The 24,922-nt window shown below is 36.2% G+C and overlaps 1 protein-coding gene across 3 annotated transcripts in view; it reads right to left on the reverse strand.

The window, feature by feature from the left end:
• The window catches only part of GULP1 (GULP PTB domain containing engulfment adaptor 1), a 134,415-nt gene that overhangs the window by 64,935 nt on the left and 44,558 nt on the right, over nucleotides 1–24,922 (reverse strand). For 2 of the 3 annotated variants that reach the window (XM_004385592.1, XM_004385593.1), the window contains exons 3-5: nucleotides 21,230–21,301; nucleotides 13,424–13,522; nucleotides 7,982–8,119 (exon numbers count right to left, since the gene is read on the reverse strand). The exons of the other annotated variant lie outside the window; for it this stretch is intronic. In XM_004385592.1, the coding sequence (XP_004385649.1) occupies nucleotides 7,982–8,119; nucleotides 13,424–13,522; nucleotides 21,230–21,301 (309 nt within the window). The remainder of the gene's footprint in view (nucleotides 1–7,981; nucleotides 8,120–13,423; nucleotides 13,523–21,229; nucleotides 21,302–24,922) is intronic. 3 annotated transcript variants of the gene reach the window in all.

Raw genomic sequence — 24,922 nt, forward strand, 5'->3', positions numbered from 1 at the left:
GAGATCGGAACTGTTATGCATTGCTAGTAGGAATGCAAAATGATACAACCATTTTGGAAAATTATATGGCATTTCCTTAGAAAGCTAGAAATAGAAATGCCATATGATCCAGCAATCCCACTCCTAGGAATATATCCTAGAGAAATAAGAGCTGTCACACGAATAGACATATGCACATCCATGTTTATTGCAGCATTGTTCACAACAGCAAAAAGATTTAAACAACCTAGATGCCCATCAACAGATGAATGGATAAACAAACTATGGTACATACACACAATGGAGTATTATGCAACAATAAAGAACAATGATGAATCTGTGAAGCATGTCATAACATGGATGAAACTGGAGAACATTATGCTGAGTGAAATAGGTCAATCACAAAAGGACAAATATTGTATGAGACCTCTACTGTAAAAACTCATGAAAAAGTTTACACACAAAAAGAAACAATCTTTGTTACGAGGGATTAGAGGGAACTAATAGACAATAGATAAGTGGTAACTTTGGTGAAGGGTAAGACAGTACACAATACTGGGGAAACCAGCACAACTTATACAAGGAAAGTCATGGAAGCTCCATAGACATATCCAAACTCGCTGGGGGACCGAATTGCTGGGTGGAGGGCTGTGGGTACCGTGGTCGCAGGGAACATCTAGCTCAATTGGCATAACACAGTTTATAAAGAAAATGTTCTACATTCTACCTTAGTGAGTCCAATCTGGGGTCTTAAAAGCCTGTGAGCAGCCATCTAAGATACTTCTCTGATCTCACCCCTTCGGGGGCAAGGGAGAACGAAGAAAACAAGATACAAGGGAAAGATTAGTACAAAGGACTAATGGACCAGAACTACCGTGGCCTCCACCAAACTGAGTCCAGTACAACCAGATGGTGCCTGGCTACCATCACTCACTATTATGACCGAGATCACAACAGAGGGTTCTGGACAAAGCTGGAGAAGGATGTAGAACAAAACTCTAGCTCACAAAAAAAGACCAGACTTCCTGGCCTGACAGAAACTGGAGAAACCACAGAGTATGGCCCCTGGGCACTCTTTTAGCTCAGTAATGAAGTCACTTCCAAATTTCACCGTTCAGCAAAAGATTAGACAGCCCCATAAAAGAAAACGAGACTAATGGGGCACAACAGTCCAGGGACAAGGAGCTGAAGGCACAAGGGGACAGGAAAGCTGGTAATAGGGAAGCCACGGTTGAGAAGGGACAGTGTTCACATGTCGTGGGTTGTTAACCATTGTCATAAAACAATGTGTACTAACTGTTAATTGAAAAACTATTTGTTCTGTAAACCTTCAGCTGAAGTACAATAAAAAATAAATAATTTTTTTAAAAAAGTCAAGGATTAAAACAAGCTTAGGAATTTTCCCAAACCTAACCTTTTCACAATAAAAACTGTAGTTTTACATAATACTAAAAGGAAGTGGGCTCTACAACAATTGCAATGCTGGCTGCCCACAATAAACAATTGTAGCTCTTTGTGTTAGCAACGACAATTCTCACAAAAACATATTTACTATGGAGAAATCTAACCACTCTCTGCATAGGAGTTTTTCCACCTTAATTGGTAACTACTTGCTTACACTTATTACAAAATTTAAAATTTATAGACTTACAAAACCCAGCATTAATAAGGATTTTGGAAGTATTTGAGAAAGACTGACCCCCAGTAATATCTTTTGGGGAGTCCTTTGATAAATCCTCAAACATAAAAGGAAAAACAAAAACAAAAACCCAAACCTGTTGCTGTTGAGTCGATTCCAACTCCTAGCGACCTTACAGGACAGAGTAGAACTGCCCCATGAAGTTTCCAGTGAGTGGCTGTTTGATTCAAACTGCTTACCTTTTGGTTCACAGTCAAACACTTAACCATTGTGCCACAAGGGTGCATCTCAAAAATCAGTCTCTTATTATCAGAAATAGAAAAAAAGACTCTCAGAGATCCCCAAAGAAGTTAATCTGAGAAGAAGTTAATTGGTGTAGTCACACTGCCACCTCCCAAGGGGCCACCCTTGTGAATATTAAAGCAGAAAAGTTGTTGCCCCAGAAAAGTTTCTCCTAGAGCAGAAATGATTGAGCAGGTGTTCCCCACTGAAACACTGCAATGCTGTTATGAACAAGGAGAAATGGGCCAAAATTCTATTTTTGAAATAACTTGGCCTAACCATGAGGACCCTAGATATGAATGTTCCATAATTCAGGACCTAATTTCGTGCACAGCTAAACTGACAATTTTCATCAAACCACCAAGAAAATCTACAAAATCTATTCTACACTTACAGAAACACAGATGTTACTGGCAGGGAACTCAGTCATAAATGCACACCAATCCAAACAAGAAGGGACATACAACTGTCCACAAAACCAAACATGCATATAGCCTTAGCCACTGCAATATGTAAGATAGCAAATTCCAACCTCATTCTAAGTTTGCTTCTGTCAACCTGATCATAGTACACATAAATTAATACTTGCTGTGGATTGGACTGTGTCCCCGCAAAATGTGTGTCAACTTCATTAGGCCATGATTCACAGTATTATGTGGTTGTCCACCATTTTGTGATCTGATGTGATTATACTATGTGTTATAAAGCCTAACTTCTATGATGTTAACGAGGCAGGATTTCAGGCAGTTACGTTGATGAAGCAGGACTCAATCTATAGGATGAGGTTGTATCTTGAGTTAACCCCTTTTGAGATATAAAAGAGAGAATCAAGCAGAGAGGAGGGGGACCTCATGCTACCAAGAATAAAGAACCAGGAAGGGAGTACGTCTTTAGATCTGGGGTCCCTGCACTGAGACTCTCCTAGACCAGGGGAAGATTGATGACAAGGACCTTCCCCCAGAGCCAACAGAAAGAGAAAGTCTTCCCCTAGAGCTGGCACCCTGAATTCGGACTTCCAACCTCTTAGATTATGAGAGAATACATCTCTGCTTGTTAAAGCCATCTACTTGTAGTATTTCTGTTATAGCAGCACTAGATAACTAAGACAATACTTCTCCCCTGGTGTCTTAGGCTGGGTTCTCTAGAGAAGCAAAACCAGTAAAGCGGATAAATATATATAGAGAGAGATTTATATCAAAGAAATAGCTCATGCAATTGTAGAGGCTGGAATGTCCCAAATCCGTGGATTAGGATAGAGGCTTCTCCTGATTCACATAGTCGCAGGGGCTGGCGAAGTCAAGATTGGCAGGTTGGAAAGCAGGACTCCACTCACAGGCTGTGAAGATCGATGAATACCAGGATTGGCAGATAAGCTGATAGCTCAAGTCCCAAGAGCCAGAGGTCAGATGAACAGGAGGCAGCCGCAGAATCCAGAGCGAGCAAAAAGCCAGGACGTCTGCTTGTATTCAGATGCAGGCCACACCCCCAAGGAAACTCCTTTTCCACTGATTGGCTACTCACAGCATATTCCATCATGAGAGTGATCAGATAGAAGCGCTAAGAATCATGGCCCAGCCAAGTTGACACACAACCTTAACTATCACATCTGGCCAAGCCTCCCCCATAAAACTTACTTACCAAGATGATCCTATTCCCTCAGTCCTCAACATCCAACAAAAATATCCAAAAGCTAACCTCACAAATTTGTGGGCAATGGTAGGCTGAGCCCATAACCAATTTAGTTGACACTGGTATTGAATTCAAGGTGGATAACAGGCAAGCTCTTGTTTGACTATAACATCATATACTCCTATTAACACCATCTGGAATTGCACTAAGGCACACAAACTTACCTTCATAGGAGCACAGAGAATACAGGCAACAGAGGGAGCCTGGTGGGTCTGTAAGGGAATCAAATGACTTCCCCTATCACAAGCCTTCCTTCGTGTGACCCTGGACAATATTTCTTGCATTTGGGTTTGGTTCAAAATTCCAATAGATTTTTACTCAGCAGCAGAGCCCTTCAAGAACTTGACTCCACAAACCAGGCTAGCTGCAACTCTCTATTGCCACAAGATTTTCCAATAGTTTTTCTGGTAGTGAAAGCCTTAAGATCACTAATTTTGGTGGCAATAGGAACAATCCATGTGCAGTACAACATGAAATTAAAAAGAAGTGCAGCCATGTTTAGGAAGTCATGCACACAAATTAAGCAAATGACCCAAGGTCTGGAATTCTAGGCTGAATCCCGTCATACTTCAGGAGGCATTGTATTAGATAACCACAAGTCCTAGATTACTTATTGGCTGTTGAAGGAGGGGTCTGTGCGCTTGTTAACACATTTTGTTGCATGTGGGTAGATAACACTCACCAAGTTATACAGATAGCCAGGGATATGTACTTGTTATTAGTTGCTGTGAAGTCAGCTTCAACTCATGGTGACCTTGTGTATGACAGAACAAAACATTGGCTGGTTCCTACACCATCCTCACAATCTTTGGTATGTTTGAGCCATTGTTGCAGCTATTATGTTAATCCAACTCATTGAGGGTTTCCTCTTTTTTTGCTAACTCTCTACTTTACCAAACATGATGCCCTTTTCTAGCAATTGGTTTTAACTGATGACATGTCCAAAGTAATCAAGATGAAGTCTCAGTATCCTCGCTTCTAAAGAGCATTCAGGATGAACTTCCTCCAAGACTGATTTATTCATTTTTCCAGCAGTCCATGGTATATTCAATACTCTTCACCACAACCACAATTCAAATGTGTCAGTTCTCCTCTGGTTTTCCTTTTCATTGTCCAGCTTTCACATGCATATGAGGTGACTGATAATACCATGGCTTGGGTCAGGTGCATCTTAGTCATCAAAGTGACATCTTTGCTTTTTAAGATTTTTAAAGAGGCCTTTTGCCACAGATTTGCCCAACGCAATACATCATTTAATTTCTTGAATGTTGCTTTTATGTCATTGATTGTTGATCCAAGTAGAATGAAATTCTTGACAACTTCAATTTCTTTACCATTTATTACGTTGATGTTTATTTGCCCAGTTGTGAGAATTTTCACTTTCTTTGCACTGAGGTGTAGTCTATACCGAAGGCATTAGTGAATCCATACCTTCATCAGTAAGTGTTTCAAGCCATCTTCACTTTCAGCAAACAAGGTTGTGTAACCTGCATATTGCAGGTTGTTAACGAGTCTTCCCCCAATCCTGATGCTTGGGCTCTTCTTCATATAGTCCAGTTTCTTGGATTATTTGTTCAGCATACAGATTGAATAAATAAGGTGAAAGAATACAACTCTTCTATGCACCTTTTCTGATTTTAAACTGCACAGTATCCACTTGTTCAGTTCTAACGACTGCCTCTTGAACCGTATAAGGTTCCACATGAGCACAATGAAGTGTTCTAGAATATACCAACCCCCACCCCCCCAAAAAAAAAACAAACTCCGATGCCATTGAGTTGATTCCAACTCACATCAACCCTATAGGACAGAGTAGAGCCACATTATCACTCTATTTGAAAAATAGATTGAACAAATCAACACTTTCTCTTTTACTGATCTGTTCTTCTGGCTTTTCTCCACTAACTGCACAGACTGGCTTTGAATAGGCTTTGAACAGTATACCTAGTTTGTATCCTTATAGGATTCTTGGTCTTTCAGGTGCATTATCATGCAACGAATTTGGATGGGAGTCAAGTAAAGAAAGATAAAACAAGTGGCACAAATCTATAAGAAAGCTAGCATTAATAATGGACTCTGGTCATGTACATTTCAAAGAGCTCCAAGAAAGTCTATTTCTACTTGTGAGGCAAGAAAGCAGGACAACTGAGTTTACTGCTTGACACAAGTGTAAAAGGTTATTTTTGAGTTGATTTTGGCTCATAGTGACCCTATAGGACAGAATAGAACTGCCCCATAGGGTTTCCAAAGAGTGGCTGGTGGATCTGAACTGTTGAACTTTTGGTTAGCACTCAAGTTCTTAACCACTGCATCACCAGGGCTCTTATTTTATCGTAACTAAAAATCAAACCCGTTGCCATCAGGTCAATTCCAAGTCATAGTGAACCTATAGGGCAGAGTAGAACAGCCCCATAGTTTCCAAGGAGTGGCTGGTGGATTCAAACTGCTGACCTTTTGGTTAGCGGCTGTAGCTCTTAACCACTGTGCTACCAGGGCTCCACATAGAAAATATTCAACAAATAACAATTTTCAGCTTTTCAGTCAAAGAGAGAAAAACATTTTCAAGCAATCATGATTAAGAAGCACTTGAAACATGCAAGTATAATGCATTAATTCAACAGGACAAATTTCAAAACCAACTTGAGATTCACATAAAATGTCTTATTGTGCACAAAGTATTGTTTATATATGAGCAAGCAGGTTTTTCTGATGAGCAGTTTGATAATTTTCATCAAAGTCTCAGTATTTGACCCCAACCAGCTTAGCAACTAACATTCATTTTCTCTTTGCAGAGCAATATAGTTTCCAAGATTGGTGTTCGGTGGTAGAATTCTCACCTTCCATGTGAGAGACCTGTGTTCAATTCCCAGCCAGCGCACCTCGTGTATAACCACCACCTGTCTGTCAGTGGAGGCTTGTGTGTTGCTACAATGCTGAACAGATTTCAGGGGAGTTCCCAGAGTAAGATGGAAAAGGAAGAAAAGTCTGGTGATCTTCATCCAAAAATCAGCCAATGAAAACATCACAACCTTTCAATCTGCAACCGATCCTGGGAATGGAGCAGGACTGGGCAGCATTACGTTCCATTATGCACGAAGTTGCCATATGTTGGGGATCGACCTGATGGCAGCTAACAACAACAACAACCCAGTGTAAAAGGTACAGATAATGACTTGCTCTACTTTTTGTAAATTTTTTTACTGATTTTTTTTTTTATTGAGCATCTATTGTCCACCCAGTGTAGGAGTTATGTGGACCAATGAAAAGGTCGTTGTCCTCAAGGAGCTCACACACTGAAATCTGAGAAAAAAATTAAAAACTGTTGTTGTTGTTAGTTGTCATTGAGTCAGTTCTGACTCATGGAGACCCCATGTGTGCAGAGTAGAACTGCTCCATAGGGTTTTCAAGGCTGTGATCTTTTGGAAGCGGATCCCTTGGCCTGTCTTCCGAGGTGCCTGTGTGTGGGTTCAAACAGTCGACCTTTCAGCTAGTAGTTGAGCATTTAAACATGTGTACCACCCAGGATAGTATAATAATATTAGTCCTTTGCCATTTTTGACAGTAAAAAAAAAAAAATAGCAAATAAATGAATTAAGTTCTATTTCCAGTCTAAGCCAATAATGTTGAGATTACATGTTTTTCCTTCATTAAAGCCATCAATGTCTGTAATGTGTGCTTGGAATCTATAACTTATGTTTTATAACAGGAACTCGGACTAGATCAGTATTAGCATTAGTTTACATTTGTAATCAAGGCACAGGATTTTCCTTAAAATTCCAGATTATAAAAGAACAGTTGCAGAACTGAATTTAGGAATTCCTAACTGTTATTTGCTAAGAATATTAGATTACATTCACAAGCCAGCACACACACACACACACACACAATTTTATTACCTTCCATTATATTAAATTTTCTGCATAATGAAAATCAGGAACCAAACTTTCAAAGTGTTGAAGGTATTTTTTAAAGTGCCATATAGTTTTTATTTCCTGGGGCTTAGAATATGTTCATCAAATCTATCATATTCCAAAAATAGACAACAAAAAACTTTGGTTCACCACTGCTCTTTGCATTATATGTATATTAATAAATCATCTCTGAGATTAAAGTACAAACAATTTAAATGATCATAAGAGAAATGACTGTGTAACATAAGTCAGCATGACATTCTAAGAAAAGAAATCTGCATGCAAGCTCATGTCCATGAACATGAGAATTTAGTTAAGGATGAAATCCTGAAGCATATTCTCATGACAGAATGAATCTATTAGTGGAGTTAAGTATTTGCAGGCCTTATTCATTTCCAAATACTTTTCCTAATGCCGGAAACAAAGCAATTCCTGGCTTGTAAAACAGAACAAACTACCCTAAAACATCTGGCATACTTACACACTTTTCGCTGTCAAATACATAACACAAATGTTTATTTGACTCAGAATCTTTGCATATGAAAGTGAATATCCTCTTGTCAGTTTTATCATCTGCACAAAATGATATTCTGTGAAGCTGGCAATTGTGCTGGACTTCCTATGAACACACATGGAAATAAAGATAGTTGATGAGAAATTTTTTTTTTCCATTTTCTGAAACACCAGCTTGTGTTAGTAACATACAACTTAAGACTTTACAAATGGAACAATTATCTATCATACTTGTTGTATGATACGTACACCCCAAACTTAAACAATATGTAAGGGAGATGAGCCTCCTGACTCAGGATTAAAGTAAGATATTCATTTCAATTAAGAACAACAAACAAACAAAAAAAATTGCCGTTGAGTCGATTCTGACTCACAGTGACCCTATAGGAGAGAGTAAAACTGCCCCATAGGGTTTCCAAAGAGCAGCTGGTGGATTTGAACTGCTGACCTTTTGGTTAGCAGCCAAATGCTTCGCCACTATGCCACCAGAGCTCCATTCATTTCAATAGCACTTAGAAAATCACAAGCACAATTCAAGGGAATCAGAGATTCACAGACTTTCAGAGCTGCAAAGAATCTTCAGAAATCATTACTTTAAACCCTTCAATTTTCCGTAAGACACTATTGAAACCAAGATAGATTAAGGTATTTCCACCAGGTTATATAATTAGCAGAGTTAGGATTCAAACTCTTTTCAATCAGAACACTTTTTATCTCACTGCATTACAGTTTATAACACAGCCTCATCTGCACATAATGTCCCCAGTTTTCTTATTAAATAGCTCTACGCATCTTCATCCAGTCTTGAAAACACTGAATCAACCCTGCTAATTAATACAAAGACAAATACTGCAAAGAGATTAAACACACACATTCATGTAATTTGAAAAAATATGTATCCATTGCCATCGAGTAGATTTTGACTCATAGTGAGTCTACTGGACAAAGTTGAACTGCCCTCTAGGGTTTCCGAGGCTGTAATTTTTACAAAAGCAGATCGTCACAGTCACATCTTTCTCCTGTTGGGCTGCTGGTGGGTTTGAAGCACCATTCCTTTGGTTAATAGCCAAGTGCTTAACTACTCTGCAACCAGGGCTCTCTCTCTCTATAATTATTTAGTCAAAAGATTGAGCATTTGACACTCATATCCATATTAACCATTCATTCTCCACAATTTTCTGAAATATGTTGGAAATGGAAAACAAATCAATATTTTCATTAGTCAATTATGAGTGATTAAATTAGTAGAATAAAACATATATTTTTCCATTATAATTATGAATGTCCTTCTCTCAGATGCATTATAATACTAGGAATATCAATCAGAACCGCAAGTCACCAATTACTTAGTGCGTGTTGTAGAAGATTGGAGATGGGAGCAACTATACTTGCATCCAAGGGAGGCTGGCTGACTGTCTCTCCACAAAGTCTTATTTTAGGTTATATCATAAAGAAAACAAAATCAAAAAATATCCTTTGGATAAATGCCAAAATAAAGTTAGATTCTTTTTATTTTAATTTTTAAATTTGCATAGTAATAGAAAGAGAAAATTAATAATAATGTGGTCTAATATTACTCAATCTTTCTAAAACTGGAGGAAATGTAAAAAAGGCAAAAAACCAGAAACAAACAAAACATATTAAAAAGCAATACAATAACATCCCATGCTTCCATCAATTCCCACATTTTAAATTCAAATGTTTTTTGTAAGATTTTGACTCCAGGACAAAAGAAATTAAACATGCTTCCCTTTGTACTTTACTAAAATGAGGATATAAATTATATGTGTAAATAAGCAGTCTCCATAGCATCATTTCTTAGGTGAGCTTAAAAAAGGTAAGAGTAAAGTCTTTAGAAAACAACCCTCGTGGCACCATGGTTAAATGCCCAGCTGTTAACTAAAAAGTCAGGGTGGCTCCAACCCATCCAGAGGGTCTGTGGGAGAAAAGATCTGGCAATCTGCTCCCATAAAGATTGTTATTGTGTTGTTAGGTGCCATCAACACAATTCTGACTTAAAGTAACCCCATGTGACAGAACAGAACGGCCCCCATAGAGTTTTCTAGTCTATAATCTTTATGGTAGCAGATGGCCAAGTTTTTTCTCCCTTGGAGCTGCTGGTGAGTTCGAACCACCAACGTTTCAGTTAGCAGCTGTGCGCTTAACCATGGTACCACTAAGGCTCCTCCCAAAAAGCTTACAGCCTAGGAAACCCTATGAGGCAGCTCTACTCTGTGATATAGGGTCACTAAGAGTAGGAATCAACTCTACAGCACACAACAACAACAAAATATTTAGAGACTTTAAAGAGTAAGTATTAAAAACCACACAAGGATTATCATAGGCATTTATTTTATTAAATTTAAATTCATCTGTGACGTGTCCACATAGAAGGCAAGATTCTATAAGCAAATCAGATACCTATATATAACCTTAAAGAATATTAAGTTTAGCCTCTTATACCCCATTGCCATTGAGTCAATTCCGATTCAGCCTCTTATGGCAAACTAAAACATACTAGGAATCTCCATACAGTAAATGCTTTACTTTCAAGCAACAGAACAATGGTACATCTTAAAGCAATATCATGTTATGATTACATACAAATAATATCAATTAATGGCAAGTATAATAAAAGAAATCCCTAAAGGGCAGCTCTACTCTGCACATATGGAGTCGCCATGAGAAGGAATCAACTCAAGGGCAACTGACAGCAACAACAGTATCAGATGAATTGTAAAATGTAATAATCATACAAAATATAAGATCTAAAATAATGATCTTATCAGTAATTATACTGTAAAGATAAAAAGTACAAATCGTATTTACTAAAACGTTTGAATTTTTTGCTTGGCCTGGTAAGGATACTGATGAATGAATCCGGCATGCTAAAATGTGTAACACCTCCTCTTCTACCGAAACTCATTAAGAACCACGTTATGTAAAATCTAATTCTCACAAAATACCAATGATCAAAAGCGTGAATTATTATAGGGGCTGACTTTTCATTAAAAAAAAAAATTAAACACAAGGCCAATTTTGCTTTCAACTTTGTCTTTGCAAACTTTAAAAATGCACTAATTTCAATACAGACTTGGGGGGGGGGAACGAACAGACACAGTGGATAAAAAAGCAAATTTCAAGGAGTTTTAAAATCTGACATAATAAAAACATGTACCTCCAGAATAAAGACAATCTTTGATTAAAAGATAATGATAATAAATGAACTAACAGGGAGAAAAGGCACACCGATATGATAACCTAACTGGGTAATGGCAAGCTTGAAAGAAACTTTTCACATCTCTCTCATTGGAGGAAAGAGTCTCACTGAAAAGACCTGATGGAATCATGCAAGGAACAATAAATTAGGTTAAAGAAAAAGTTGCAATGCATACTCATATACTTTTCATCCAACAATTTGTAAATTTCAGTGTACCATATTTGGAGCCTTGGTGGTGAAGTAGTTAAGAGCTTGGCTGCTAACCAAAAGGTTTGCAGTTCAAATCCACCAGCTGCTCCTTGGAAAGCTTATAGGGCTGTTCTACTCTGTCCTATAGGGTCGGAATGGATTCAATGGTAATGGTTTTTTTTTTTTTTGGTGCCATATTTGCATTTGCATGATCTGTCTTTCTTCACACACACACACACACACACACACACACACACACACCCCACAACTGTTACAGAAAGTTACCAAATTTATATGGTTCAGAAGAAAACTTGCAACAAACATGATTTACAAATTATTTGTTCTGGCTAGACAGTTGCCAATATATGTATCTATTTTTTAGAAAAGGAAATACTGGACTAGAATTATTTTCTCTGAGATTGTATATGGTTAGACTACACTTTGATGGCTTTCTAATTCACTGTCACTTTGTAATTTATTGCTTCCCCAGCCTATTGTTCTTTTGTAGCTAACATTTACCTAATAAATTCATCTGAGCCAACCAATGTTCAGAAGATAGTGCTTCACTTTCAACTGCCTTGTTACGCAGCAAACTACATGTATCCTATTATATGCTTGAATCACCTTTCATTACTTCCTTTGTCTGTTTTCAGCCACCGCAGCAGTATATTGTTGGATAGCCAAAACCAAAGTAAAGTCTCCACTTTTTTGTTATTTAATATCAAGGGTGGAGAATAGGAGGAAATTAGGCAGGATTGTTGTGGGAGGTCTTAAATTCATGGCTTGAGAAATGTGAAAGATTGCTATGTTCTTTAACTTGGAATTGAACAGTAACTACGGGGGCCTCCACTCCATATTCCACTTGTTCTCAAACAGATTAAAAATGTAAAAGTCCCACATTCAGAAATTCTGATCGCGTTGTCTAAGACGGGGTCTCAGAACTTATTTTTACAAATGCCTCAGGTATTTTTAAATCTAGGTGTTCCTAGGACTATAATTTGAAAATGAGGGCCACTACATATAGCCACCAGAATGTGCAATACACCAGAATGCTCAAACTTTAATCTGCATATGAATCACAGGGATTCTTTTTCAGCTGATGATTCACTTTCAGTAGGTCTAGAATGGGACCTAAGTTTTGACAATTTTAACAAGCTCCCAGGTAATATTGATGTTGCTGGTCCACAGACCACACTTTAAACAGCAAGACATTGCCGGGATTGTTATTCACGTAGATGAAGGTATCAATGGCCCATGCTGGACTAGTGCAAAGTTGCAGACCTCTGGAAAAGACTTCCATAATCTATTTACAGAAGGCCCAGCGTTTCCTTGGGCTTTCCAAATATAGTAATTACTAAATATGCTACAGTATTAGAGGAAAGCACTGACAATATCTATCTGTAAATTATTTGGGGTCGAATGTTAACCAATTTTTCCAAACTATCATGATCTTTACTAAATCACCGAAGAATAATTCTCAGGCATTTGTGAACAAAGTACATATTAATGAATTTGAATCCAAAGTAGGTTGTATTTTAAAATATTTTTACTGGATTTGTAGGGGACAAAGTTTCTTCAATACAAACCTTAGGTTTACACTGGTTATATCTATAGACAATAAGGGGAGGTTCAGAACATCTGAATAAACAAAATATAGCTTTTGTCTTCTTTCCTACTCAGTGAACCACACTGTATGGATCTCTTTAACATGAAGAAAAATTCCAAAATACAAATCCACAAACTACTGAATACACTTAATACAAACTATACAACCCAATTACAGGTTGAAAAACAAACCACACAGAAAACAGTCCCAAAAGGTTGTTTTTCTGCCTAAAAATCTTACAGAATTTCAAATTGTCATTAACTGAGAACTAAATAGTTCTAGTTGGTAAGAAATTTTAAATATTCATTAAAATAGAAATATAACTGCAACTAAAGACCAGAGTGCTTCTGACATTCAAAAGTAAGACCAATTTGGAGAAGTTAAAATTATCTTACCTTCGTTTTAGGTTCTAGAATTTTTACTCCATAAATTGATATCTGCAACTCAACTTTAGGAATTTTCTGGCCTTCAGATTTCTTAATATGTCTGGCAAACTGCAAATGAAAAAGGATTCACATAGTTATAATTCTGTTTCTATAATGAACAAAGATACACATTTGAAGGTTTGCATTCAGTGTTGGATTTTTTTATTATGTAAATTATTACCCATTATAAAGTATTTTGAGTTCTGTTGGCACAATGGTTAAAATGCTTAACTGCTAACCAAAAGGTCCATGATTCTAACTTGCCAGCTGCTCAGTGGGAGAAAGATGTCACAGTCCGCTTCAGCAAAGATCACAGCCTTGGAAACCCTATGGGGAAGTTCTACTCTGTCCTATAGGGTCGCTGTGAGTCAGAATGGACTGGATGGCAGTGAGTTTGGTTTTGGTTTGGTATAAACTGTAACCCCACAAATATTTAGAAGTTCCAGCAATCTACAACCATAGTAATCAATGATTTTCATTAAGTTTTTAAAAATGTGATTTTTAATACACTTTTTTATGACATTGAAAAACAAATCATATTTACACAAACACTTGAGAAAACTGAAAACTCTGTGGGAAGATTAGGAGGGATCAATTTATTTTTCTGTGGATCTTTTACTTTTAATCCCCTTAGAGAACCAGCCATCTTTGCCATTTCCAGGTATTTACCCAGTATGGATCACTCTGCTATCCAACCAGATCGATGAATGGAGAGAGACAAGCTGACATATTCGAATTAAGGATAAGAGTTGAAGTAATTATTCCAGCTAAAAGTCTCACACATAAACCTAGACTCAGTCTAGAATTGTAAATATAGTATCTGAAAAACAAACATTTTTCAATGTTTTCATGGTAGTATTTATTATACTGTCTCAATAAAATAGCAAATGTATGTAAATGCTTGTTAGGTTCCATTATAAAATCAAAAAGAAAATCAGAATACTCATGCATTTACTTTCTTCCTCTCTTTTAGCACTGCCAGATTTTTGGCGGGGGGTGTGGGAGTTACAAGAGCCCAGACAAATTTGAGTATTAAACAACAAATATTTTAAATAAGTTTTATATACATATTCCTACTAAAATGTATATAGTTGTTTACATATGTATACACACATATGTAACATATATAACATATATGTATATATTATATATAAACTTAGTATGTTTCATGCAATATTTGGGATTTACTTACACTAAAAAAGTCATTGTTGATCTGAGATTCAGAGTTAACTGGTTGTTCTGATTTTATCTTATCTGGCAACCATACTCTCTCCCTACTTTCCTTGTCTCTTCCCTCCCCTACCTTCTCTCCTCCCTAATCTAGCTTTCTTTGAAATAAATGGGAAGAAAACTATTGGAAAAAAACCCACAGTTTTTCTCAACCCTCTTCTAGGACTTCAAAAATTATTTCCTAGTATAGTATTTTTTCAGCATATGGATCATCCTAACTTGGCTAGAAACTGATTGCATGTCAGGCAGGGTGGGGTTTCAGTCATATTTATTTGCATTGTGCATTTCACTCTAATTGAGGACAGATGTGAATACACACAGCATAGTTCAGTCCTGTAGCAGAGAGTAGTTAAAAGCTCATTTCTGTTCTCACGGCTTTGGGCTACTATGGAGGCGAATATAATCAACGTATATATGAATGCCTTGAAATGCCTGCCTCGATTTCAGTTTGGGTGGTATAATTTTTCAGCTTGATGTCTGTGCTGTTGTTCTATGAATGTAAGCAGCTTTTTTTTTTTAACCAGCAGTCTTACATTCTGCATGTAAATTTGACTAACTTGTGCCAGAAAATTTTCTTTTTTGTCTTTAAGAAACTTGTTTTGCTTCAATGCAGATCTTTTAAAATTATCTCAGTTCTTTTCCCAAAGAATGTGGATTAATTGTGTTTCTTTTTCCTTCATAATCTCTTTCTGTATTGCATAATTAAAACAATTTGCGTATTTTATCATAAGAATGTTTATAAAATAAATCAGCTGCTCTCCATCTATGTGAAAGCATCTGAAGAAACCAGCTCCCTCTTTGACTGCAGAAGCATTCTGTGCTTGCTTCCTAGATGCTGCTATTCCCAGAGCAGACAGTGAGCAACAGCTGTTGAGGCCTCTTCCACATCTGGACACAGCCACGGCTGTAACCTCTGACAAGAATTGTGGAACCTTTCAGCTTTCAAAAAGTCTACCACAAAACAGCCACTAATATTAAGCTTATCTGCTCAGTTATTTCCTTTCTGTCATGAAAAAAGAAGGGAAGAAAGAAAAAGGGAGGGAGGGAAAAGGAAGGAGGGAGAGGAGGGAGAAAGAGGGAGAAGGAGGGAAAGAGAATGAGCGGGAGGGAAGGGGAAGGAAGCGAGGGAGAAAGGGAAGGAGGAGAGAAGAAGAAAAGAAAGGAAGGAAAAAGGAAATGAAGAGAGGAAGGAAGTGATGGACATGGAAAGAGAGGGGAGGGCAGAAAGAGAAGAGAGAAAGAAAGAACTAGAGAAATAGAAAAAAATAAAATATATGATCTAGGGGTTTCTGAAACCTTTCTCTTTGCTTCATATCAAGATGAAGGAATTGTGCTCAAAGAAGCTTCAGAGAGCATCCAATTCAATAACCCAGTTTAAAAGATGAGAAAAATTAGTACCAGAGAAGTTAATTATTCACCTTAAACATAAAATGAGTTTGTAAGCCTTTATGGCTAGAAACTAGCTTTGCAGATTCCCATTACATAACATCTCCTCTATTGCACAATGCATTTTCTTCATTAAGAAAAATAAAATTTGTGGTTTTATATTCATGAATATCAAGTTTTATACTGGTCACTGGTCTTGATTTTTGCACATATACTGCAAAATTCTTAAGTCTAAGGTTATATTTGTTCTATCTATATTTTAAAGTGTTTAAGACTCTCTTTCTTGCCTCTCTAATTTTTTTTAAACTCAAGCTTACTGTATTTTATAGTCTGCATGCTCCCTCCAGCTCTAAGTTCCTTTTGCTAATTGTAGAACTCTTATTTGTGTTCCAAAATATTTCTAATGCACATTTTGAAAAATGTTGACCATTCTTTCTTAAATTACATTCTTTTTTCTCCCTACTTACTACTTGAATGTTAATACTTGAAGAGTCTTTTTGACAAATTTCTTTCAATTTTTGCTACAGCGAATTCATTTCTTGGTCATCTACATGGAGTGATTTACTATTAAAATTTGAATATAATAATCCAACAAAATTTATTCAAAAACCGTAGAAATTCTGGAGGATGTCTGGACACAATAAGCAAATAAAAAACAAGCCTTAATCACCATAAAATGATAGGGAAGGACAAAGTATTACTTGAAATATAAAGATCTTAGTTAAATTTATGTCACTGGTAAGTAGAACTGCTAAAAAAATTTAAGAGGAGCTTTATTGAGTTTCAATGTTATGTTATTACTAATCAATTTCTATCCATTTCTCAGAGAACTTTTTAAAAAAATGAAATCTAACTATGTTACCAATGGAATACATATTATTAAGCGAGAAGACTAATTATTTTACTATCTTGGATCAATTAGTCTAAGATTACTTTTAAGAGGGTAATTAATAATTTATCAAGTGGGTTTTGCTCTTTGTGGTTCTTTGGACTTAAATTGTTAATGTAAAGTATTACTAATAATCATATGGGGAAATCAGCTATGTACGTATATAATTACAATGAGTGCTAAATATTTTATTAATTAAATGACTGGGTTCTGAAGACAAAAGAGAGTGTTATCCCATTTGGAGAGAATGAGATAGAATGGACAAAGTGCTGAGTGGGTATTTAACAAGCTGGATGGCTGGGGCCCTAGCGGCACAGTGGTTAAGAGCTATGGCTGCTAACCAAAAGGTTGGCAGTTCGAATCCACCAGTTGCTCCTTGGAAACCCTATGGGGTAGTTCTACTCTGTCCTTTAGGGTTGCTATCAACTCAACAACAGTGGGATTTTTTTTTGTTTCTGGATGTAATTCCCAAGGCCATGTTTCCATGAAATAACCTCATGTAATTTTCCTTTGGGAGCCCTGGTGGCACAATAGTTAAGTGTTTGGTTGCTAACTAAAAGGTCCTCAGTTCAAACCCACCAGCTGCTCTGTGGGAGAGAAGACTTGACTATCTGCTTCCATAAAGATTACAGCCTAGGAAACCCTATGGAGCAGTTCTACTATGTCATATAGGGTCGCCATGAGTTGGAATCGACTCGATGGCACACAACAACGATTTTTCCTTTAGGAGCCCCTAGGTGGTACAGTTAAGGCACTCTGCTGTTAACCTTAAACTTGAAGGTTCTAGTCTAGCCAGAGATGCCTTGGAAGAATGGCCTGGAGATCTACTTCTGAAACACCACAGATATCCCAATGGAGCATAGCTCTACTCTTGACACACAGTGGGTTGCCATCAGTCGGAACTGGTTTTAATTTTCTTGTAGCTCCAGTAGAATGAGAATTCTGTCCTCTTAAATGGGGTCTAGGTGTGCTTCCCCTTATTTATCTCTGAAATTGGGAAGGTAACCGAGGAGTGTTAAAACTATATACCAATACTCATTCACATGTAAACATAATTTTTTAATGAAATATATTGAGCTCCTTTCACATTTTCATTAGTTATATTAATAAAAATAAATAATTCAATACTAAAATTAAATTAATTGCAGTAACAACACTATTAAATACATAGAAGTTGAGAGGGTTTTTAAATTACTATATTTTGGAAAAATTGGTATTTTGTTAAATTTTGGACTAAAACATAATCAGGAAATAGAAAACTGCATTTGTTGTTTTGACAAATCAAGAGCTGGAAAATAAATACTTTAATACTTATAAAATTATTATATTTGAGGAAATTATATAACCTATAAATTCTTCATAAAATGACAGAACAATAGTACATAATAAAATAAATAAAGGTTTTAAAATTTTCTTAAAAAATAACTAGGCATAATTCAACATAGAAGCATGAAGAAATACAACATTGACAATCATTTGACTTTTTCTTTCCTTGTATTATTCTTAATTTTTGAACTCTCATTTAATGTCAGAAGCCAATATATTAATATTGCAAGCTTTGGAAAAAGCTTTGGATAAATGTGGTTTATAAAAATGAAATGTTACCTTACATGGAAAATAAAATCAAATACTGAACTATAGTGGATATAAAAAAAAAGCAGTCAGAATACATATGTTTTAAAAAAAGTAGAAAATTAAAATGGGAGATGTGAGCATAAGTCGTCAACCAAACAGATTTCTTTTTTAAGTAGAGCACTGGCACCACCTGCTGGCCATTTCTGCATTACAACACAACTAAAGAGGAGCAAGGGTCTATGTTTTTAAAATAAATGTAAATACTTTGAGTTGTAGCCTCTGACCCCTGATACAATGGAAAAAACAAACAAATGAAAAGTCATCAAAATATAAATAGAGAAAATACATTTTTATGCATTTTCATTAATTCATGAATCATCACCCTCAGATAAACTTTCCTCATATATAAAATTTTTGCTATCAGCAAAGATTGCTTATTAAATATATACGCTGGAAGACACTTTTGAAAGGCAAAATAGCTCATACTATCAACTGAGCACTCACTTTTAAACTATACTACTTACTGTTTATTTTAGTGTATCTAATATTCCTTTGCTAACAGAATACATTTCCATTTGTAAAACATGAAACCACACAGGAATCATATATAAAACCGCACAGAAATGTGTATAAAACTAAAAAATTGTTGAAAACACATTTTATTTCAAATATTTATTTCATTTGATCTAGTCATTTAATTGAATCCATTTCATTTTGGATTTGGATCTACCGACTAAAGAACTTCCTAGGCATAAAGAAACACTAATTGTAAATACAATTGTTCTCCTATAAAACATTCAGATTGTAGTGAAGTTGGACTCATACCCAGAGTTTGCAGCATTTAAGAAAAAAAATTTTTTATTGTGCTTTAGGTGGAACTTTACAGAGCTAATTAGTATCCCATTCAACAGTTTATACACAAATTGTTTTGTGACATTAGTTGCAATTCCCATGATGTGTCAATACTCTCCCCTTCCACAGCCCAACTCCCCATTTTCATCAATCCAGTTTTCCTGTCCCTTTCTGCCTTCTTGTCACTGCTTTTGGGCAAGTGTTGCTCTTTTGGTCTCGGATACAATAACGAACTAAGAAGCACATTCCTCACGTATGTTGTGTTATTATTTGTTTTATAGACCTGCCTAATCTTTGGCTGAAAGGTGAACTTCGGGAGTGACTTCAGTTCTGAGTTAAAAGGGTATCCAGGGGCAATAGTCTCAAGGGTTCTTCCAGTCTCTGTCAGACAGTAAATCTGGTCTTTTTTCTGTGAATTTGAATTTTGTTCTACATTTTTCTCGCCCTCTGTCCAGTACCCTCTAGTGTGATCCCTGTCAGAATGTTTGGTAGTGGTAGCCGGGCACCACTTAGTTCTTCTGGGCTCAGGCTGGTGGAGGCTGTGGTACTTGTGGTCCAGAGTTTGCAACATTTTGAAACTGTTTAAATTGAATTCTATTTTAAATGTGGTTTATAAACTGTAAGGCATTTTTAATCCTCTATCTGTGCTTCAGAATACTGGCCAAACAAGGGCAAGTCTGAACTCTTACTTAATAAACAGTGGAAAGAAATCGTGGGCTAGTCTACTTTCCCCCTCCACCCCTCTCAAATGTTAGTGAGATCATCTGGAACCTTTTAACATATTTAATTTAAAAGATTAGAGAAAATATTTTACCTATTAAACGGATAGATAAAAAATATTACTTACCTTTATTTCTTCACCCAGAACACAGGCCATCCTACTTGATTTTTTTCCTCAAGTCAAATAGTAGATTAAACCTGATATACAATTCTCAGAGCAAATCAATACTTTCTAATGTCCATGACCTTGCCTGGCACATAATTGTATCAATTATGGAATAATTGTGGAATAATTGGATGATCTCTAAACTAAATACAATTAGAAAAAGCATTGCTCTTTAAAAAATAATAAGAGCAACTATAGAGAAAAATACTTGTGTAAATAAAAATAATGGTATGTATGTTTTTCTTAAGGTAAGGATTGATAATAATTTTGCTGAAGCAGCTTTTTAGCGAGAGCCCATGTCCTTTGAGATTAGGTGCAATTTGAAAAACATCCTGTGTGTGGTATCTTATATACTATTTTCTCAGGAAATTGGTTGACGTGAGTAGGTTGGGTTTTTTTATTAAATGTCCTTGTCTAATCTTTGAGTCCAAATGAGTGATAACTCACCACTTCTCCATCGTTACTTGTAAACATGGACAAATCTTGAGCTTGCCGGTCAGGACACCTTTAAGACACATTTTCACCGATAAATTCTGCCTTGGAATCAACCACTTTCAATTGCTGGGTATCTTAACTATTAGAGAGAATTGTTACACCATTACCAGTTTTTTGAGTTAGGGCGTGAGTCCACATTGTCCAAGTAAAGTAAAGGCAAGCAACTTTCCTTCAACACTTCAAGGAAATATTGGCATTAATGTTTTGTTGTGGTTGCGTATGAGAAATTACACCTAAGAAAAATATGAATAGTGTACCAAATTCAGAAAAAGGATGGATTGTGTGTACATACTTATTATTAAATATTTTTCCTTGACCTGGCTGTATTTATTTAATAGCTGATTTTTTAAAGGGTGAAGCTGTACCTACCACAAAGTTATTCATGCTCTGAATTTTCATCAATCTGTTGATGCCTTTAGGCCAGATTAATATACTAGACGTTCACTCGGAGGGTTTTCCCTACCTTTAGTTTTCTCACAGCGTCTCTTACAACTTCTGTTCCTTTGGGCTGCTCCACTTCTGTGCTGCCAAGAAACTGAAAATGCTCATTTGTGAGACACAAGGCTTTACTGCATTGTATATTATTAAATCATTTTGGAACTGTAACATTTGCATAACAGAATGATTTGATAGTAATATACACTTAAATCCTAATTAAACTGAAAAGTCATTAACTTAAATTATTTTTAAATGACATGAAAATATAAACATATCACATGGTCTGATACAATTCATATTATTCAAAGATTTTTGTTTAAACCTACACTTTTCTTGAATATTTTACTTGCAGATTTTTACTGGAAAGAAAATTAAAGCTATTTGATTGAACCCAAAGGAATAAAGTTGATCTCAAGTGTTAAAATTTAGTAAACACAGTAACAATTTAAAAATTATTATCTGTAAATTCAAAGCTTAAAAACATTTTTTTCTTTGTTACTGTACTTAAAACTCAATAGTATTTTTTAAGATATTAAAATTTTAAATGGTTTAATATTGGTTATGATTTCAACATTCTTCTCTTCAATTTTGACACTCATGTAGCATGTAGAATTTTTAAGACAAACTATTTCTCAATACCTAATATATACCACCTATCAAACCTACAGCTAATCTAGATAAAACATAATTAAAACATGATCTACAATTATTAAGCTTTTAAATATCCCTGAAGGTAGTCATTGAGGATTGTTAGTTAAAATCAGACACATCTCCCCCACAAAAAGTTTCATAATATACCAATACATTGTAATAAAACACCCAGGGGAGACATAATCCCTCCTAAACATGAGTCTAATATCATGAAACATTGAAGACCAATTAGAATTAAAATATGAATATTTTATTTTATACATTTCTGTATAGAGAATAATCATTAAATTCTTGAAATATATGTAATTTCCCCAAAGCTTTTTTGCTCTTCTCACATGCTGCCAATTATAACATCAAAGAGAGTCATGAATTCATTACTCTTCATATATATATGTGTATATGTAAATACATATGTGTATAAGTATATGCCTATATATATAACCAAACCAAACCTGTTCCATGGAGTCGATTCCAACTCCTAGCGACCCTACAGGACAGAGTTGAACTGCCCCATAGCGTTTCCAGGGAGCACCTGGTGGATTCGAGCTGCTGACATTTTGGTTAGCAGCCATAGCTCTTAACCACTGTGCCACCAGGGCTATCCATACGTACATATGTGTGTGTATATATATACATACTCGGAGCCCTGGGGGCACAGCGATTAAGAGCTAAGGCAAGCTCTGCTGCTAACCAAAAGGTCCGTGGTAGTTTGAATCCACCAGATGCTCCTTGCAAACCATATGGAGCAGTTCTACTCTGTCCTGCAGGGTCGCTATAAGTCAGAATCGGCTCAAGGGCAATGAGTTTGGATTTGGTTTTGGTATACACAAAAACATACGTGTCTGTGTTTCACATTAAATAATTACATAGAATCTTTTTCATGTGTTAACTCACAAAGTGGAAGGGAACAAAATAGTGAAGTCATGGTATTTTTTAAATTGATTGTTTTTTTTATTGATTTTTTTTGGGGGGAAAAAAACACAACTAAAGAAATGAGAATCATGTTTCTCAAAAAGGGCTCTCTGGACTACTTGTAAGAGAATTACCCAGGAAGGTTAATAATGTAAAAATGCAGATCCCCGAGTTACATAATCAGAATCTTTGGGGGTTGTTGTTGTTAGTTGCTGTCCTGTGGATTCTGACTCATGATGACTCCATGTCTGCAGAGTAGAACTGCTCCGCAGGTTTTCAAGGCTGTGACCTTTTCGAAGCAGATCATCAAACCTATCTTCCCAGGCACCTCTGGGTGGGTTCCAATCGCCAACCTTTTGTCTAGCGGTAGAGCACTGGGGAATTATATTCCAAAAATATTGTCATAGGTGATTCCTTGCAAACTAAGGTCTAAGGAACAGAATTAGAAAATAACAACAGGTCGTGAGGATGGTGGAAGAAAATAAAAACAAAAATACCCATTGCTGTCTAGTCGATTCCAACTCATAGCAACCCTATATGACAGAATAGATTTGCCCTATAGGGTTTCCAAGGAGGGGCTGGTGGATTTAAACTGCTTACCTTTTGGTTAGCAGCCTGAGCTCTTAACCACTTTGAGTTCAAAATACGAAGATGACTACTGATCCCCTTTCTGGAGAGCTCATGGAGGAGAGAAAATAAAACTTGGATGCATAAGGCTAACGGGTTTCTTTTTTCAGATTCCATAAGGTGCAACAGTTCCTTTTTTGCCAATATGCTCAAACTACACCAAACAACTTCTACCAGGGCCTAGATAGCCATATCATCAGACACTCCGTTTGCACCACTGTAACCTCACATTGTTGGCCAAGCTTACAAAAAAGACTGAAATGAACAGAGAACTTATCAGCTTAAAAGGAACTAAAAACCTACTGCCCAGATATGAGAGATGGTCAAAACCATTCCTGACACCACTGGGCCTGTCACTTTCTTCTGTTTTACATCACTGGTTTTCAACCTTGTTTGCATAACAGATTCACATGGGCAGCTTTAAAGTTATATCAACGCCTACGAGTCTGATTTAAATGGTCTTGGGAAGAACCAGGGCATCTGTATATTATAAAGCTCTTCAGGTGATTTTAATGTGCCACCAGGTTCAAAAAGCACTATTTTAGATCATCCAGATTGGACAACGGTTTCAAGTGACAGGATGGTAGTTAACACAACAGGAGCTATTTAGTTCTGAGTAAATCCCTATTCTCAACTTTTCTGAATTTATCATAGCACCTAGAGCTTCACCATCGGTAAGTGATTCCTGAACTAGAAGATTCTTTATTGGAAAGTGATTCTTGAACTAGAAGAAGGAAGAGTCTCATGTGGCAATACCAGACGGTAATAGTTGCTGGAATATATTTGAAGGAATATTCATACTTTGGCAGAAATATCATGAGTCATAAGTATTATATGCAAATACACCCATATGGGAAAATAATGGAAGAACTCCAAGTATATTCTAAATAAATTAACCTCTAAAGCACTTTTTAACATGTTTCTTTCACACTGGCTTTAATTAAACATCAGAGTAATGAAATACAGGGAGAAGCCTTGAATGATGGTAGAAATTAAACTACAAAGACATCTTAATATGGAGTTGTTAGGTTAACCCAACTTCTTCTTATGTAATGTTAGATGACTTATACGGAAATAATTTTAAAACTGAAATGCAGCTTATTCCTTATAATAGCCCATGTTTTTTAAAATTATAAAAGCCACAATTCTTAGCTTAGACTAAATAATTCACACTTATGTGCAGTCCGCAGGTCAATATCCAATATTTATAAAACTCTTAAATATGATGCAGCATGCTGGAACAAGCTCTCGGCTTAGAATATGAAGGTGCAAGAAGGAAAAGCCATTTAATCTCTGCCTCATTTGACTCTTTGGAAAAATAAGGATAATAATATTACTCTTCTAGCCTTATAAAATTGTGCTGAAGATCAACTGTCATAATAAACGGACAAAAATTCTGAAAACTGCAAAGTATTTTATAATTATGACTATCATCATCCTTTAATTAATGATTGTTTTGGGAAGGCACTAGGGTTTAGTGGGTGCTGTTGGTGCCCTGGCTCATATCTCCTTGGATCCATTTTATCAG

This window comes from Trichechus manatus, unplaced genomic scaffold, assembly GCF_000243295.1.
Source record: "Trichechus manatus latirostris isolate Lorelei unplaced genomic scaffold, TriManLat1.0 scaffold00142, whole genome shotgun sequence".
Taxonomy (NCBI): Eukaryota; Metazoa; Chordata; class Mammalia; order Sirenia; family Trichechidae; genus Trichechus; species Trichechus manatus.